Genomic DNA, 12,470 nt, shown 5'->3' with positions numbered 1-12,470 from the left:
CTCTAATATTCACTGCTAGATTCAAATCTATAATCTTTATTATGGACATATAAATTCTATCACTGAATAAGGTGGTGGTTGGACTAAGAGAAGTCCTCTTCAGGAAGCTAAAAAAGGACAAAAGTTCTTTAAAATGATAGGGAATCAGTAAATCTAACATTATTCGGTAACTCAATTAAAATCCCTTGCCTCTGACTCCAAAGTTCAAACAATTATTAGGTATTTGTTAGAAAAGGAAGGGCATTTGATTATTTTATTCATCCACACCCTCCCAATACTTGGATTTGAAAAATATTGTTAGTATGCATTTGTTTTCTCCTCTTTTCCCGACGACAACCAAGTCCAAGCTTAATGTTGTTTGATCCCTCTCCTCTCTCCTCTCTCTGCGTGATTTCTTTAATTCTACCCTCGTGACTTCTCTCTCTTCTCTCTCTCTTTGGGGCCGAACCAGAGATAAGAGAAAGAAAGGCCGGCAGCCGAATGAGAGGAAGAGGCTAAAGAGCACTATAGAGTTAGTCAGAGCTCTCCCTAAAATAATCGCTATATTTACTGAGACTTCTTGCAGCTGGAATCTCAAATCGGTTTGATGGGTTCTGGTCTCCCACCTCCTGAAATCTCTTTGCATTGCTAAAGGTAATGTGTTGGCTTTACTTGTCTATCTTTGATCCGGGTATGAGATCTTTCTCTCTTTTTTCCTGTTTGTGGATCTATGGGCCATGGCGGAAAAGATCAGATTTTGAGCTGATTTTAGGTCAAGTCTATGGTTGTTGTGAAATGGGTCGACGCCATTTCTTGTTCTTGTGAGGATTGGTCAATGTTGGTTTTTGATGATCTCATATAGTAGGGTTCGTGATTGGAGAAAATATTTTTTTTGATTTTTGCCACGGAAAAGGACATGGCTGATCCCCTTTTGCCTGAAATTGTGCCCCTGTTCGGAAATCATAAGTTAAAGTCAATTGGTTAGGTTTTGGGCTCTCAGATATGAGGTATATCAACATTAATCCAAGGTCATCGCGAGACCCATAAGGTTTTCTGCTTACCACTGGCTAGAGCAAAAGCATGATTTGTTGTTTCATTGTTTCACTGCTTGGTCAATGACAGGAAGGAAGAAAGCTGACGAGCCCAAAGGGAATCACCTGAAGAACTAGAGAAATGACAAGTGATAATCCGCCTGTGATGAACCGTGGTGTCACCAGTAGCCAATCTTCCTTGAGCTCCAGCAATAATGGCAATGCCACCCCCATGCACAGTTCCCTCTCTAGTATGAATGGAGATGGTTATGACAGCGATGGTTCCACCTTTGCTCCTCCGTAAGTCCTTTCGTTGTTCTAATAGCTTCTGAATGATTAGAACTTGGTTACATTTCTGATAGTCATCTTTTTTTTTTCTAGTTCAATGTGTTATGTTAGATTAGAAACTAAAGCTTTAGTTACTCCTGCAATCACCCTTAAAGAACTATGCTCACGTGTTCCTAGTTTAATCTTTTGTGTACTTCGTTGTATCTTTTTTTGCACATCATGGCTCTAAAGTATTTCTTATAGTTGAAAGCTTAGAATAGAAAATTAATGCATTTTTTAAGCACATTGGTGACACTACATGCTCAACAGTGCAAACACTCACTCTTTGTGCTACTTGGTCTGCAGTACCCCAATGACCTTGTCAATGTCTATACCTGCGGAGCTTGCTGGTGCTATACCTTTGATCGATAGATTTCAGGTATTCACTCATGTGCACTGTTACATTGCTTATTTCATCTAAATCCGTGAGCAATCTTGGGAAATTTCATTGTAATACTTGATTTCTGTTTTCTATCTAGACCTGACTGTTTAGTTTGCAGCAGTTGGTCCCATTTACTTGCAAGCCCAGACTAACTAATAGCCTTGGAGATGCAGGAGAATTTGGGAGTTCAGCCTGAAATTTGAGTTTCTTTTCCTTCTTATTGGCAAGAGAAATTTTAAGACTTAACAGACCATGATACAGAAATAAATCAAGGAAATTCTTTTTTTCTTCCCTCCACTTCTTATTGGCAAGAGTTTCTTTTTTTTCATAACAGATTACCTGGATGTTTGAATTTTCTGTAATTTTCTCTTCTGTAAGTTACTACTTGTTCTCCACACTAGTGGAATCTCTTGTTATAGTATTACTTATCTTGTTCTTTCCTTCAGTCACATGAAATGCTTTCATTTCGTCGTTGATGTTCTTTCTATGATCATGCACCAGGTTTACCCATAAATTGTGATTTGGAAATAATTTTATACTTACAACCACCTTTTATTATATCGGCACCTATAGTTTTTTTCCATATTTTCTTGGATACTGACTTGCTTTTTTTTTTTCTTTGAGCATTCATCATGCTCAATAAATTATACATGTCATGTAGCCAAAATCTTTTTTTTTGTTAAAAACAGAAAATTTTGATCAGATCATTATTTTTCCACTCTCTTCATTTTTATCGCAGGTTGAGGGATTTTTGAGATCAATGCAAAAGCAGATCCAATCATCTGGAAAACGTGGATTTTTTTCTAAAAAATCTGTAGGTCCACAAGTTCGTGAAAAATTTACATTGGAGGATATGCTTTGTTTTCAAAAGGTAATAATCTCTTTAGGCAGCACAATGGCTGCTTAAGATCAAGTTAATGCAGGCCACATATTGCTGACTTTAGCTGTATTACAAAACTAGGAAGTTGTTAATATTACCAAGGAATGTTATTTATGTGAAGTTTCCTATTTCTCTGCTCTATTTTTGCTTTCAAGAATGTACTTAACTATATAATCCTTTTGCAGGATCCAATCCCGACCTCTTTGCTAAAGATTAGTAGTGACCTTGTAAGCCGTTCGATTAAGTTGTTCAACATAATACTGAAGTACATGGGAGTTGACTCATCAGACAGAACAACTCTATTGAGTCTAGATGAGCGAATCGAGCTTGTGATGAAGCTCTATAAGCATACCCTGAAGCGTACTGAACTTCGAGATGAGCTTTTTGCACAAATTTCAAAGCAAACACGCAATAATCCTGATAGGTAAGCTGACTCTAGGTGTTGTTTCACTTCATATTCATTCCTTCAACAGTGCACATATCTGTATAGGGGTTCATTTAGAATTGCTTGATCAAAGAATGTTAGACTCTATATTATGTGAAGTATCATAAGTGACTTTTATTTACATCTCCAGGAGTTGTTTGATAAGATCTTGGGAGCTTATGTATTTATGTGCATCTTCTATGCCTCCCAGCAAGGACATTGGAGTATATTTATCAGAGTATGTTCATTATGTAGCTCATGGGGCTAGTACTGATCCTGAAGTTCGGATTCTTGCATTAAACACCTTGAATGCTTTAAAGCATTCAGTCAAGGCAGGAGCTAGGGTTACAATCCCCGCACGTGAAGAAATTGAGGCTCTTTTGACCGGTAAAAAGCTCACAACAATTGTATTTTTTTTGGATGAAACTTTCGAAGAAATTACATATGACATGGCGACAACAGTAGCTGATGCTGTCGAGGTATTTGTTCCCTCTTGCTTTTTATCTAGTGCTTGATTACTTGCATATGCCTGTCTTAGGCACTGACAAATTATTACTGGGACAAGTTTATGCTGTTAAGGATGTACATGTTTTTGTCTATACAATCCATCAATCATGAAAAACAGACAACACTTAGCTCTGTCACACCACACAATTCACACAGAGGATTCATGACAATCGCTGCACATGTGTGGGTATATTCTCATACATTTGCAAGTCCCACGCTTATAAGTCATGACTCGTCATTCATAAACTTAGAAGAAAGAACATGATATATACATATATATAGAGAAGGAGAGACACACACACTCTCGCATACAATGGTTTTGATGTCTTACAAAATTTTCATTCTAGCTTAATGGATATATGAGATGAGACACAGAACTAAAGATACTTCTCCATTTCTAACCATTTTTCTCTAATCCTATACACAATATTTTCATCAATTACCCTTCTTGTGGAAGAGAATATTGGTGAAGGTTTGCTTGAAAATGTGATATCTTACAAAATTTTCATTCTAGCTTAATGGATTTATGAGATGAGACACAGAACTAAAGACACTTCTCCATTTCTATCCATTTTGCTCTAATTCTATGCACAATATTCTCATCAATCTACCCTTCTTTTTGAAGAGAATTTGGTGAAGGTTTGGTTGAAAATGTTTGTTCTTTATCTAATCACATGGTATTGCTTCCTTTTTGCTAAATGTCATTTCATAAGATCCTAGAAGTTTTTGTACAATTTCCCTATAGTTTTACAATAGCAAACCTTGCATTGAAACAAATCATCTCTTTGCAGGAACTTGCAGGGATCATCAAACTTTCAGTCTACTCAAGTTTCAGTCTATTTGAGTGTCGTAAGGTTGTCAATGGATCGAAATCCTCGGATGTTAGCAATGGTACTTCTTGTAACAACTAAGTTATATCGCTGTAGATAATTTCAACTATAATTTTGAGCCTATAATTGATTTTGCTATTACTGGGTATAAGGAAATTATTTTCTTAACAAAGGCCATCATCTTGATCTTATGGTACAGAGGAATATGTCGGATTAGATGATAACAAATATATAGGTGATTTGCTGGCTGAATTCAAATCAGCTAAAGATCGCAATAAGGGAGAGATTGTTCACTGCAAACTTATATTTAAAAAACGACTATTTCGAGAATCAGATGAAGCTGTGGCAGATCCTATGTTTGTTCAGCTGTCATACGTACAGGTACAAATAACATGGGTTCCCAAGTATGACCAACTACTAAAAGAGCAAAAAGGCCTACCTAATAAAGCTGATATTCCTTTATTGCAATATTTTTGTAACTGTTTTTAGTTTCTTGCAGTTACAACATGACTATATTTTAGGAAATTATCCAGTTGGCAGGGATGATGCTGCCCAACTCTCTGCTCTGCAAATTCTAGTGGAGATTGGGTTTGTGGATGATCCTGATTCATGTGTGTATGTATCTCCTTGAATTTATACTTTCCTGTAACTTTAGTAGCTTTTGTCCTTTGTTCTAGTGCCTTACTAAAGAGAACATTATTTCCAATACTGTGGCAGCGAATGGATTTCACTTCTTGAAAGGTTTTTACCTAGACAAATTGCAATTACAAGAGCAAAGCGGGACTGGGAGCTTGATATTATCTCTCGTTATCAGTTAATGGTACTCCTGAGCATTATAGAAATTTTATTTTGGAATGACCCTTTTCATGTTTACTAGGCATGATCAAGTTCCTTGAATGCTCAATTTCTGTCAATATTTATCTTATTTTATCTGGTTTATTTGTCTTTGATTATTCTGAGACATGCATTCCCTAGTCCATTGCATGCCCAAGTTAGATTCCGATAAGAGAAGAATACTAAGGAGGTGAAGATGGTTATGACTTATGAAATAAATCAAGGAAATTCTTTTTTTCTTCCCTCCACTTCATGCCCAAGTTGGATTCCTACGAGAGAGGAGAGACACTGTTCTACATTTTCAGCAAACAAAATTTTAAGCGTTGTAGGCATATGATCTTCTAATATTAACTGCTGTAATGTTGCTTTCTTTAAAGCAGTGTAGAATGCTGTCAGTATTGCTTCTCATAAGTACATAAATTTTCACTGATTGATGCAGGAACATTTGTCAAAGGATGATGCAAGACAGCATTTCCTCAGAATCCTGAGGACTCTCCCATATGGAAATTCAGTTTTCTTCAGTGTGCGAAAGATAGATGATCCAATAGGCCTTTTACCTGGACGGATCATTTTAGGCATCAATAAGCGAGGGGTCGGTCATCATTCCTTTGTATTGTTGGCTAAATCTGCATGATAAAGTCAACTAACTAAAGCTAGAAGTCTATCTGTTTTGTAACTGCAGGTTCACTTTTTCCGCCCAGTTCCTAAGGAGTACTTACACTCTGCAGAGCTAAGAGATATAATGCAATTTGGTAGCAGCAATACTGCTGTTTTCTTTAAGATGAGAGTTGCTGGTGTTCTTCATATTTTCCAATTTGAAACTAAGCAGGTGCTGACATTTATATGCTCCATTTCTCTATTAGATATTGATATACTCATTTCTTCTCTAGAACTATTACATCATTTTTCTCTTTGAAATATTAGAAATACATAATTAGTTTTCAACTTGTAGGGGGAGGAAATTTGTGTTGCTCTTCAAACACATATAAATGATGTAATGCTGCGTAGATATTCGAAAGCACGTTCTGCTGGTGGTGGATCTATTCAGAGCAATATTTCTCAAACAATTAAGCCCCCAAGCCTAGAAATATATGAAAAACGTGTCCAAGATTTATCAAAAGCTGTTGAAGAATCTCAAAGAAATGCAGATCGGGTAAGTATAGCTTGACTGATGGCATACTTTTTATTTAGGTTCTTATAGTTCAAGGTTATCATCTTTCTTAAGCTTCCTATAAATGATGACAATGAAGCTCTTGATGTTGTGATGCATATGGACAACCTGATAGTACATCTCATAAATGCAATAAGTACGACAAAGCTCAAATCTGCAGGAAAATAAACAAAATCAAGGTTACAGAGAAGCACAATGGAGTTAACCAACTGTCGAGTTCTTTCTGGACTTGGCTGCTTTGATTGCAGTAAAAGATCAAAGAAAGCACAAGTGCTCGATAAAGATCATGCAACTTTTGACCTTGCATATTTTCCGTCTATCATAGGGAAAGTATGCAGACTAGTGGAAATTCCATTTGACATGATTCTTTTTAGCATCGTCAATCATCATAATTAATCATAAAAGGTTTCAGTGACATTGTTGAAGTTATGTCATTGTTATGTAAAATTGTCTTCCAATATCTAGAAGCTTATGTGGATGTGTGCTCGCATCATAAACTCCAGAGACTGAAAAGGTTGTTGTAACATGTGATAGTACTCGAGTACATATCTGTATATGTAGCTGTTCATCTCTTTATATCTATTGATTACTATCTGCATTATATATAGCTGTTTCTATATGTATCTCTTTTTGGCCTTTTGATTCTAATCTAGTATAATTCTACTCATCAATTTGCATATCATTGTTCAATATTTCTAAATTTTACCTGCAAAGTTCTTCAATTAAGTCCTGCTAGAAGATTTTCAAATGAACTGCCAAAAGTTCTACCACTTTCTCTTGAGGAATTAAGCTTCTTTAAATGCTTTCTAGGTGCTGGAAGAACTACGTTCAAAGCAGACACAAGAAAGAGAGATACAAGAAGAATTGGAAGCGCTAAGAGATACTTTGCAGTCTGAAAGGAAAAACTTAAAAGAAGTAATAGGTGACCGTGATAAGCTTAAATCACAATGTGATGAAAAAGGTTTTGCTTTGCAGGTACAGCTGCAGACCTGCAGCTAGTAGGTCTAACATTCCTTTTTTACAACACTCTTTAATGTCATCATGCCTTAGAAATTACTTCATGTCCTCTATTTCTCAATGTTATTCATTAGGCTGCATTGCTGGAAAAAGGTAGGCTGGAGACCAGGTTAGCAAGAATTAGCACTCAAGGGCATTTTTCATCAGATAGCAATGACAAACAGGCAGTTGGATCCGGTAATTCTGTAATGATGGCGAATATAACAAATAACTATGGTGACAACCAGGTAAGTTTCCGTACATTAGAGTTTTAATTAGCTGACTAGCTTCAGCATAGGGCATGTTGTGCAGGTCACTTTAGATTTCATACAAAATGAGTTCGGGACTTAGTGAATTCTTTTTTCTTTTCTTTTCTCTTTTGTATATAGATGTCGAGCAAGATTCAGGAGGATTTGAAGGCATGTACACAAGAGTTGCATGCTTTGAAAGAAACCACTAAGAAGCTGCTAATGGAAAAATCCTTGCTTGAACAGAAGGTTCAAAGATTAGATAGAATAAAGAGCGACGAGGTCTGTGTTTATGTAGATAACTTTGAATTGAATTTGCCATTCTTATATCTTAGTCTTAGTCCATTATTCAATATTGGTTACATGTACCGCCCTTATATTTGCTACATCCTGTAGTGACTTTATAGCTTTTATCTAGTCCAACTTTTCTTAATTTTGTTTTGCTCTTTTGAAGCTATAAATTGATGCTGATTGATGTTTCTTTGGCTATGAAATGCAGAAGTGTGCAATTGAGAAAAAGTATGAGGAGGAATGTAGAAAACAAAAGGCACGAATAGCAGAATTGGAGCAGAAGCTGGAAAATACTTCGCAAGCTTTATCAATTGCTGAATCTACTCTTACTATGAGGAATACTGAACTCGATACACTTCAAACCTACGTAAAAGAGCTAGACGAACTAAGAGAATTTAAAGCGGTATATATTTCACATGTTATATGAACAAAATTTCAAGATTCAGTGTGTTTACCATACTATCAAGATCTTTAACAACTTGTATGAATCCATATGGAACTGTTATAGGAAATTGATAAGAAGAATGAGCAGACGGCTGCTATTATAAAGAAACAAGGAGCACAGTTGGTTGAACTAGAAACACTTTATAAGGAAGAGCAAGTCCTGCGTAAACGATATTACAACACAATTGAAGGTTTGCTCACAAATTAATGTTGATATCATAAGTTTACTTACATTTATAATTTTATATACTGTTAACAAACTATTTCAGTACATAACTCTTTAACTTCACAGATATGAAGGGAAAAATAAGAGTTTTTTGTCGTTTGCGTCCTTTAAATGAGAAGGAAATTGTTGAAAGGGAAAAGAATGTACTCGTAAGTCAAGATGAATTCACAGTTGCGCATCCGTGGAAAGACGATAAGTCGAAGCAACATATATATGATCGTGTTTTTGATCAAGATGCTTCTCAAGATGAAGTATTTGAAGACACAAAGGTAATTCATTTCTGAAATTTGATTTTAATCTTCTAAAATAATGTCGGTTGTCATAGTTCATATCTCCGCATAAATTAGGCCTTTTCATGTATCATGTGCATTTATGATGTATGTGGGTGTTTGACTTCATTTATAATTGTTATGCAGTATCTCGTGCAATCTGCTGTAGATGGTTATAATGTTTGTATATTTGCTTACGGTCAAACGGGTTCTGGGAAGACTTTTACTATTTATGGTTCAGAAAGCAACCCTGGTCTCACTCCAAGAGCAACTGCTGAACTTTTTAAAGTGATAAAGCGTGATAGCAGCAAATATTCATTTTCATTAAAGGTGAGTAAGAAAGAAACGTAATAATCTTTTTGCAATGATTCAATTATGTTCTTGAGGAAAATGATCTATATAATTGATTTGTTGCAAGCTGCTACTGGTATCGTTGTTTTGTGCTTGTTCAATTATTTTTGTAACTTTGGAGACCCTTTTCAGTTTTTTTGCATAATTAGTACACCCTTTTTGAATTTGTTGTTGTCTTCTACTGTGCCTAATAATATGACGATGGTATAACTGGCACTGACTAATTCACAAGCAATGCTTTACTTTTTTCGGCTCTCAGTTTGTTCTTTCCAAATGGTAACGCCCACTCATTCTTTTATATCTATTTCTAGTCTAAGACTTCCTATTGGATATGCAGGTTTATATGGTAGAGCTTTATCAAGATACTTTGATGGACCTCTTACTTCCTAAAAATGCACAGCGCTCTAAATTGGAAATCAAGAAGGATTCCAGGGTAAACTTCAATTAACTATTAGCTGTGTTATCTAATTCTGTTATTTTATCTTGTTTAGAACAGAAAGTAGTTTATTAGGAATATAGGGATATATTTGCAAAAAAATATATGCATGGACAATGAAATTTTCACGAATATGTTTGCCTTAAGCATTCCAAAACGTTATGCCTTTTTGTCAAGATTCACGTGGTTTTGAATATGTATTGTATTGGTTTCTCAAATTTGTCACTATTTCCCTTTCTTTCTTACAGGGCATGGTTTCCATTGAGAATGCGACTGTTGTCCAAATTGCAAACTATGAAGAACTAAAAGCTATTATATTGAGAGGATCCGAGCAACGACATACTTCCGGGACTAATATGAATGATGAAAGTTCAAGATCACACTTTATTCTTTCAATCATCATTGAAAGTACCAATCTTCAAACTCAGTCTCTTGCTAGAGGAAAGGTAGGATAAATAAACAAGCTAGCATAATTCTCCTGCAACTGTTTAGACCTTATCATGTATGTTAACATTCTTCAAATAGAAAAAATGTAACACGTTTTCTGGTCTCTCTGTTAGATTCAAAATTTAACATGTAATAAACATATTTCTAGGTGCAAATTTACAAATTCTCAAGAAAAAAATTTGAAAAGCTCATGCATGAAGAACAAATTAATAGTACTTTTGCGATAAATCAAGTATATTATTTAGAGATTTATCAGAAAACCTAAATTACCAACTTCTAAGAATCAAGAAAAATTAGACAACATAAAAATAGCTGGAGAAGTAGTCAGTGACTCTGGTGACTACTTTACTAGATGTGATTAGTGTTGTTCACATTCTTATGATAATCGAATCTCCCTATAAAAATATATAGTTGTGTATTATTATTTAGAGATTTATCAGAAAACCTAAATTACCAACTTCTAAGAATCAAGAAAAAACAGCTGGAGACGTAGTCAGTGACTGGTGACTACATTACTAGATGTGATTAGTGTTGTTCACATTCTTATGATAATCGAATCTCCCTATAAAAATATATAGTTGTGTATTATTATTTTTGGCATTCTGTATGGAGGCCTTATTCACTTATTTCATAATCATGTACTGCAGCACCTTCATATGACTGAAAAAAGAAAGCTATTTCTAACCATTGTGTGGATTCTATATTTTTGGTTGTCTATCTGGACAATCAATCTTAGTAACTAGTTCATTTTCATGTTTCACATTGGATATCAGCTGATATCTAATGAAAAGAATGTAGCAAAGGAACCTTAGAAAAGTCCAACTATTATACTTCAATGGTATTGCTTTTATTATTAATACGCTTTTTCAAATTCAAATAGAGAGATTCAACCTATTAATCAGATTTTTGTCAAGCAAGGGCTGACATTCTTTTATGATATTTTGGCAGCTTAGTTTTGTAGATCTTGCTGGTTCTGAAAGAGTGAAGAAGTCTGGTTCAGCTGGAAAACAGTTGAAAGAAGCCCAAAGTATCAATAAATCTCTTTCTGCTCTTGGAGATGTTATCAGTGCTTTATCCTCAGATGGACAACATATACCATATAGGAACCACAAATTGACCATGCTTATGAGTGACTCTCTTGGGGGAAATGCCAAGACTCTAATGTTTGTGAATGTGTCCCCGGCTGAGTCAAACTTGGACGAAACTTATAATTCGCTCATGTATGTGCTCCTTTCATTCCCTTAATTTAATCTTCTCAGATGTTTTTCAGGATTACACTTTTAAAGTCAATTTAGAATTCACGCAATACTTTTTCTTTTATTAGACTGATCTCTTCAGACAAATATAGCTCCTTTTTGCAGCGTACCAAGTTTTTTCAGTTTGATTGATCAATTACTTAAATATGCCCTTATTCTTGGTGCAGTTGATATTTATATATCCTGTTTAGTTAATAAAAACTAATATAGGGTTTTCAAAAAAGACTGAATCTTACATAGAGTTTAAGTATGGTGAAATTATTGTCATGTCAGTTTTAAAATTGTTCAACATTCGTAGACTACTCAGAGATTAATCAAGTTGATTCAGATAGGTCAACTATTGAACATATTTCTTCACAAATAGTTACTCTATTAATTTCCTTACATTTCCTTGCGCATTCTAAACTATCTATAAAGTTGCTTCAAGTATCATCTCATCATCATCCCATATGGTCCATACTATGGACCATACGGATATCATACTGAACATGCTTGTAGTATCTGCATAGTGTTTCTTTCAATGTAATAATTAATTTGCCAAATTATTCTGAGTTTCTTCCTGTCCTTTTAGCATCTTGTAGTTGTTTGTCCAAAAAATGTGACCAGATTTTTACTTGTGTTGTACATGAAGGTATGCATCAAGGGTACGGTGTATTGTAAATGATACAAGCAAGAATGTCTGCTCAAAAGAAGTTGTACGCTTGAAGAAGCTGGTCGCCTTCTGGAAGGAACAAGCAGGAAAGCGGGGCAATGATGAAGAATTAACAGAGATAGAGGAAGAACGACATGCAAGAGAGAGGGAGTAGACATTACCTACCCACTTCAAACAAGTCCACAAACAACTCCTATCTCTGGTATGCCCTGCGGCCCTTCTTGTATCATTGCATCTTTTGAAGTGGAAGTTCATACTTGTGGTGTACTCCAGATAGCACATGGATTGTAAAATCCGTTCATAGTAAGAGGGTCTCCCAGCTACATTTCAGCAATACATGATGTATTTTCTCTTAGAATTTCTTTAGAATGATCCTGTACAGTTAGAATTTAATTCACAAGGATGCTTGTCTATACAGAAATGCAATCTATATTTACAAGAAAAGCTTCAATATTGTATCACAAAATCTTCGTTCACTCTTTACCTAAA

At 35.2% G+C, this 12,470-nt stretch overlaps 1 protein-coding gene across 1 annotated transcript; it reads left to right on the top strand.

Moving 5' to 3' along the window:
• Positions 1-318: 318 nt before the first annotated feature.
• LOC140789463 (kinesin-like protein KIN-14I) lies at positions 319-12,447 on the top strand. The gene is made up of 24 exons (XM_073139171.1): positions 319-633; positions 1,102-1,310; positions 1,644-1,716; positions 2,459-2,590; positions 2,785-3,023; positions 3,175-3,502; positions 4,322-4,421; positions 4,560-4,741; positions 4,860-4,975; positions 5,078-5,180; positions 5,634-5,786; positions 5,877-6,023; positions 6,147-6,347; positions 7,176-7,340; positions 7,457-7,609; positions 7,751-7,891; positions 8,109-8,303; positions 8,409-8,535; positions 8,637-8,839; positions 8,987-9,169; positions 9,528-9,623; positions 9,875-10,072; positions 11,022-11,293; positions 11,961-12,447. The coding sequence occupies exons 2-24, from the start codon at positions 1,153-1,155 to the stop codon at positions 12,133-12,135; spliced, it is 3,840 nt and encodes a 1,279-aa protein (XP_072995272.1). The 5' UTR covers positions 319-633; positions 1,102-1,152; the 3' UTR covers positions 12,136-12,447.
• Positions 12,448-12,470: the final 23 nt, after the last annotated feature.

The sequence above is a fragment of the Typha latifolia genome, chromosome 5, assembly GCF_019914945.1.
Source record: "Typha latifolia isolate L0001 chromosome 5, TyphaL0001v2, whole genome shotgun sequence".
In the NCBI taxonomy this organism is placed as follows: Eukaryota; Viridiplantae; Streptophyta; class Magnoliopsida; order Poales; family Typhaceae; genus Typha; species Typha latifolia.
Note: the sequence above shows the minus strand (reverse complement) of the source record. Positions and strands in the feature narration are given on the sequence as shown.